Genomic DNA, 7,212 nt, shown 5'->3' on the forward strand with positions numbered 1-7,212 from the left:
ATATATATATGAAAGTTCCCTCGGAGCATCTGGAGGTCTGTTCTCCCATCATTTTTCAGCTTGTTGCTAATCTGGTCCATTCCAGGACATGTAACAGATGGGAGTGGTTGATAGGATGGTGCAGTCAAAGCCAGTTCCATTTGTCCACATTTCACAAAACACCAATAATATTGTGACTCATGAAAATAAAATCCAAATGCTTTTTTTTCTTCTGTTTTAAATCATCAGATTTTTTTTTTAATCAACAGGCAGACTTGGGACAAGGAACAAAAAAAAAAGTAATAGGATGGAACTATATAGGAGGTGGTAACTGTGAAGTTCCTCACGTTGTTCTTTTTATATTATCTTGAATATAATTTTGTTATAAAACAAAGTACCATCACGTGGTGGCACTGATTCTTGTTTGACAGATGACAAGAGGGTCTGTTGATGACTGGAGTAGGCTTGCAGGATTGTGGAAGGTCTTTGAACTGTATGTATGTTTTTTTTCTGTGTGCATATTCAGATGTTGTGTTTTGTATGGGCAAAATGTGTGTCTATATTTGTGAGGGAGAGTGTCTTGAAGAAGCAGTTTCACGTCAGTCCCACTGTAACTGTGAGAACAAGTGCAAGCCACGTCAGTCCACGCTTTTCTGTGCGAGTGGCTTCATCTGCAAAAAAGGAAAGAAAAACCCCAACATGAATCAGACATTGATTTCCTCTTGATTTATAACAGCTCATGTTCATGACATTCAAATGCAACAAGATTAATTAAGAGAATGTAATTTACGACATCCTAGAACTCTATAGTTTGTAAGTTTCCATGATTTTCCCCTTGACTATTTAGCTAAACTCTGAAAAGCAGTTCTTGAATTATTTTTTTTTTTTTGTCTATAATAATATGAACTGCCACATTCCTCTTAGTAATTATCAGAAGCCAGAGTAGCTCAGCACTTTATTAAGTTCATGTCCATTAATTGACTTCAGTGGAGTATGCAGGAGCAGCAAAGAGCAGCAAATTCAAGCCATTTTAAAAGTGATGTCTATACTTTTCATGTTAAAATGACAGCATATCATATCCTGATACTGCTGACACACTTACAGTATTTGCATTTCCTCTTTAAATTTTTCCCATCAACACTTTTCAGCCCTGTTGTTTAATGATGCAACAACTTTTAGAGAAAAAATTATTTTAGATCTGGAAAAACACAGTAATTTTAACCTGAGCTCCAGATATAAGGTGAAGACTAAATACTAAAAAAACAACTTTAGTAGACAAGTATGCTTTGGCTTGTGACCTCATCAGTTGGTACAAATCAGTTTGTGGTTAAATAAAAAAAAGCACAAAAAGTTATTTTCTATGAACATGAGCTACGGTTCATAGAAAAGAAAATGAACCAATCACACATTCACATGCAAACAGCTTTAGCAACCCCTACCTGCACTGTAATTTTAAATGTGGGCCTTGCATAAAATTGTCCCAAAATGTAAAATCATTAAACATCATTGTGATTTTCATCACAGAAGTCTGAAGCCTACTGTAGAAACCACAGTTTACAGGAAAACCAACAATATTAGTGAGAGAGAGGCTTCCCTGCCTGGGAAAAGAGAACCTGTGACACACTGAGGACCAGAAGGTTAAGACTTTTTCTTAAGCTAGGTTATGTGAAGGGTTAGTGGAAGGTTAACAGTTAACAGACCCCCAATTTTTGATCGGGGGTGGAGGCTCCTTTTTTTTCAGGAGTCCAAACTACTTAAAACTGACCCTGGTGCAATAATGATTATTTTATCAGGCAAATCGTTACAGCAATCAATCTCCTTCCATGTAACTTGAGAACAGTAACGCTGTATCTTAACAATACAGCGTTACTGTTAACAATGGTCTTTTGTGAAAACATAAAAGGGGAATACAACTGTAAACATATCTTTATGTCCTAGGGATGTAAACATTTCTGGTTAATGTCTCTTAAAATTGCAATCTCAGACAAAACAGACGGTTAATTTGGCAACAGTGTTCTAATAGTATGGGATTTAAGACTTAAAATGTCTACAAAAAACACTCTTCATTAGTGATTGATTATACTGAAACATGTTGTAAAGTTTGTTTATATAAAAAATATACAAATAAGTAATTCAAATGTAGAAAATTACTAGCATGAAAATTACCTAATAAAATCTAAATGAGGTCAAGTTGCATTAGTGTGGATTACTTATTCTTTACTGTAAACCAAAGATCAAATTGCATAGAATGATGTTATATAATATCATGATATCCATAATACACAGAAATTAGAAATTAATTGTTGTGCATAAGAACTGTTTTTGTACACAATTCTGCTCCATAAACCATAGAGACACCAGTCAACAAACTGCCATGATTTATTTTTATTTTATGTACCTTGCTAGGAGTACATCTGGAGAATAAAACTGATGAATAGTTTTGATTGCATCCATTTACAAAATTTATGATTGTCATTCTCTGTAAGAGACCTCAATACAGCCACTTTTGAGCGCAAAGAACTCTTATATAGAAAATGTCTTCTGAAGTGTCAATATTGCTACATATATCAGTTGTCGAAGCATCAAACTAAATGTTTTTGCAATTTACTTCACGTCATATCTTGCTGTGTGGAATGGGTGATATTTTTTACACAGATTTTATTTTGTTTGTTTTGTTGATTTAAATCTGTATGATTGGTAAAGACCTTTCCTATTCCCTAAAGGATATCCTGCTTTGAAATTAAAGTTACTGCAGGAGAAAGATTGTTGCTGACTGTAGGTGTGTCTTTGTTGACATAAACTGTTTATTCAGATAGTGAAAGTCTATGGCTAAAGAACATTCACATGCACACTGAAGAGCTGGTGACATAAAGGTGTGGCTGCACTTCATATGATCTGGTGCCTGTTAGACCTGTTAGTGAAAACGGATTAGTATGTCTGAGCAATGTGTTGAAACATTTTTTCTTTTAAGTTTAGACATAAAACAGTTGGATTGTCTTTGTAATTATGATTGAAGCAAAAAAATAAAAAAAATAAAAAATCAAAGTTCCAGCATCAGAGTGCACTCTTTTTTTATTCAAGTCATGAAACATTCAACAACAACTGGATCGCTGTAACGAGTACACTCTCTCATTAGGTAATGGGCTCATTCAAGCATGGGATCATCATCTGAGGTGCCCTTCCAGACTACAGTCATGGGGGGAAGTCACCCAGCCATTTGTTTTTCCTCATATGTTTGGCTCAGATCTTTCAGCATTTCTGCCAAATTGATTTTTCTCAGACCAGTGGGACGGATGTCTGCAGGAAGATGTTGAGCGATTGCTTTATGTGCATGACCTAAAATGCTAAAAGCAATATTTTCCTTTCTCTATGCTAAATAAAAACAATCCAGAGGAAGCTTATTATTTCTAACAGTGGCAAGGACCTGTACACTCGTAACCCCGGCACTCTGTTTCCTATTCCTAAAGTGTTTCAAAACGGGATAAGAATTTGAATTTTGCATACCACTGCTTTAAATGCAGATCACATGATGACAGCCTCCTGCTTGCAATGTGGCTTCTTTTTTTTGACTGAGAAAAAGCAACGTTTCTCTCCTGAGAGTTTGTTAAAAAATTAGGTTTTTTTACATTTACACGTCTGTCTCGGGCCTGACAACCTCACACATTTGGCACTCCAGCTAGACAAGGCTGATACAGTAATATTTGACAGAGAACAGGTCTTCAGTTTCCCTCATCTGATAAGTGCAGTTCATTGCCAAATAACGCAGTGTGATCAGCTGCATCACAGGGAGAAATACTGACAAAGATTAACAAACGCGGCCCGCAACACAAATAGCTGGTAAATGTTTTCTGTAACCTTCACCAACTCATTGTTGGTGGTTCTTCCCGTCAACCTGACAAGGATTTGGACATTCAGCCTTAATGCTCAGGCTTATGTACTGTAACCTCTTGGCTTCATGTTGTACATCCATTTGACTTGCATGCAAGACACCTGTGTATGCCCATTCTGACCTAATTCTGTCCTTGCTCTGACACACCTGTTCCCGTGGTTTCCATGGCATTTGCATTCTCAAATTTGCATGCCACAGATATGGCTTGCAGAGAAAGAGCAAAATGCAGATTAACTTGAAGCAACAGAGTTGGTGTGAGAAGCTAAAAAAAATAAATAAATAAACAAGGTGATGTTTCTGAAATTGAAGATTGAGGTTGAGTAAAAAGCCCTTATTTTAATAAACTGTTTCCTGACTACTGCAGATCAGCCCAAAGACAACTCTGATCACTGTCTGCCTGGGATGCTTTTCCTGCTGCAGACTGGGACAAAGTTGGGCATTACATGCATGCACTGGAGCTTATACTGAAATAATTATAGCATAAAATTAATTTTTCAGTCCATTAGCAGCTCATTACATAAAAACAGAAGAAATAAAACAAAACAAAATATGCTAAATATTTTATTAATGCTTTGTTGCTTGTAAATTGCCAGAAGTCATGAATTCTACTTAACACATTCTGTTTAACCAAAAAAAGAAGAAGAAAAAGAAAAACATATTTAACATTAATTAGCAACTGTATTTTCATGTGGATTCATAAATGCATGTCCATGACCTTCTTTGTATTAATAGGTTTCTCATAATTATCATGAAGAATTGATTCGTGAGCAGAAGATGAGGTGGTTGTACGCCGCTGTACATCAAGTAGTGAAACCAAAGTTCAGCAATTCCATTATAAAACAAATATCACATCCTTGTTTTCTATTTGCTCATGATTTTACTAAATTTTATAATAACTGTTTAATTAGGTTGAAAGTTATACATATACTTGCCAACATGTCTGCAGTATATTGATAACAAAGTCCTTCTTTGTTATCAATAACATGTGATATAAGAGAAGTGTGTAATTACATCCAAATTAAAACTTTGCATATTTTACCATATTTCCATAAAACCAAAGTTAGAGTGGTGTAACTCAATCTAACAGTATTTTTTAAAAAACAATATTACATTGATACAGTTGTATCGCTTAAACTTGCCAAATTTTCTTGTTACTGACACTACAGGCAAATTGCTGTTTCCCTCAGAAAGGAATTAAAAATTTTGATATCCATACAGCCTGCAGTGGCTCACAATCCATGGCATGCTTAATAGTCTGATAAAATTTGGCTGGATTGTCTTTTTGGGCAAGATTACCATTGTGTGAACCAGCTCCTTGCAGTGAAACTGAGTGTGACCTGCTAGCCACAGAGCTGACTTGTAAAATAGACCCATTGTGATTCATTTCAGCGTTTCACATTTGACGTGATGAAAAAAGCATTCAAAACTCATTTCAGTATCTAATTAGCCTTGCAACACTTTTTGAAAATGTGCATGTCTACCTGGATATCCTGCTTTCATAGCGGCTGAGGGAGCCCAGAATCTATAGCCGCCTAACAAGTGTCGACTGCACAGTCATTTCACAAATAAATGAATGTAGATTACATGCTTTCTGACTGAAGACAAAAATCTTGCCTTGAGTGGGTTTTACAGTGTAGCTGAGATGTGGGTGGAAATGAGCTTTACTAATCTAGATGAGCCATTAAAGAGTCTTTTGTTAAAGTTCACTCAGTTTTTCTTACTACTGTATCACAGCTCTGATTGCTATATAGGGCCGCACTCTAATTTCTGTCTTGGTGAGTTGTGAACCACTTCATGCTTCAGAGGCCCATCTGTTAAGGCTCAAAACTCTGGTTACTTTGCCAAAGCTGAATGTTTTTCACACTAAAGTATGATCTACACTCCTCTTAAGGTCTGAGTGAGTGAAAATCTGCATCAAATCAGAGACTCTGAGCTAAGAGGAGAAGCAGAAAAAAACACTGATGGAAAGGAATAAAGAATAAGAGAAAAAAAGTGAAATGTTGACAATGGGGAATGAACCAAAAAAATGGTTGAAGCAGCAAGATATATTGTAGAATGAAACTGGGAGAACAAAAGTGAGCACATTTTAGAGTGGAAAAGGAAAGACAGAAAGATTGCAGTGTGAGGCGGAGGGAAAGACAGCAAAATTAGAGGGATGGAGAGTCTGTTGTCACATCGCTGTGGCTTCTCTGCAGAATCCTTCACTTTACATATGATAATCTGAGAAGCCAGAAACGAGCCCCCCACTGCACATATGAAACACAGATAATCTTGCACTTTTTCAACAGTGATGTGCCTGGCTAGTCACTGAAGTGGTATCCACTTGTGAACACCGTCATAGCTTAATTCTGTCTGAACTGCTCATAAAGACTTTACATATGGCAAATCATTTCATACATTGTACTTATGCTATGCTGCACTCCATACATTAACACCACACACTAAAGTTTGTTATCCTAAGAGCTGAAATACTTACTGTTGGGATTCTGCGTGTTTTTCATCATGCTCGGATTTTCTGTTGGGGAAAAAGAGATGAGACAATGAAATGCTGCAGTTGCTATAGAGATGATGAGTACTTTAGTGAAAAGAAGAATGAAAGTATTATTAGAAAAAAAAAATGTAACTAAGAAAGAAAGAAGGAAAAAAAATGCATTCTCTGACAAAGCTTGCATTTCTCTAATGGAGCTGAATTCCAAAGTTATCGAAGTGCACAATAAATGGCACGTCCCCGATAAGAAAGACCGAAGCTTGTTAATGGACCTGGGAACACAAAGCACTGCAACAGAACAACCAGAACACTTTTCAAGAAGCAGTAAGAGCAGCGAACAGCAGCTAAGGGCCAGCAGGTATGGGTAAGAGATTTGGAGCCTCTACATTTAATAGACTGCATCAACATCTCTGACAATGTGTTCTCAATGTTCTCACAGGGATAAAGTAATTGCAAAGGAGGCAGCGGGAGGGTTTGCAGAGTGTTAGTAACCACTCTTTAATTCCCTTCTGCGAGCTATTTTTGGATGTTTAACTTTGCATATAAGTAGATGGAAGGTACATGTAAAGCACAACGTGAAACTGCTCTGGTCTCACTGGAGCCACACAAACACAAAATTAATGTGTCCACTCTCAGTGTGCACCCATGTGCTTACCACACCCAGCAAATTTGCTTAAGTATACATATCTGTGTGGGCTTCTTCATCTAAGTACAGTTTATCTTTTGTTTGCCGCTGCCAGACTATATTTGTCTGACTCATTTTACAATTATGTAAGACCATATTACCACTCGGAGTGGTGAAAGACTTAATATGTTAATTCAGCCTGCAGGTAGGGAGCCTGCAGGCTCCCTACCT

At 36.7% G+C, this 7,212-nt stretch overlaps 1 protein-coding gene across 1 annotated transcript in view; it reads right to left on the reverse strand.

Moving 5' to 3' along the window:
• Positions 1-229: 229 nt before the first annotated feature.
• The window catches only part of igsf21a (immunoglobin superfamily, member 21a), a 118,508-nt gene continuing 111,525 nt past the window's right edge, over positions 230-7,212 (reverse strand). The window contains exons 8-9 of the mRNA XM_016668938.1: positions 6,345-6,383; positions 230-650 (exon numbers count right to left, since the gene is read on the reverse strand). Of these exons, the coding sequence (XP_016524424.1) occupies positions 574-650; positions 6,345-6,383 (116 nt within the window). The 3' untranslated portion in view covers positions 230-573. The remainder of the gene's footprint in view (positions 651-6,344; positions 6,384-7,212) is intronic.

Source organism: Poecilia formosa, unplaced genomic scaffold, assembly GCF_000485575.1.
Source record: "Poecilia formosa unplaced genomic scaffold, Poecilia_formosa-5.1.2 Scaffold18, whole genome shotgun sequence".
Lineage (NCBI taxonomy): Eukaryota > Metazoa > Chordata > Actinopteri > Cyprinodontiformes > Poeciliidae > Poecilia > Poecilia formosa.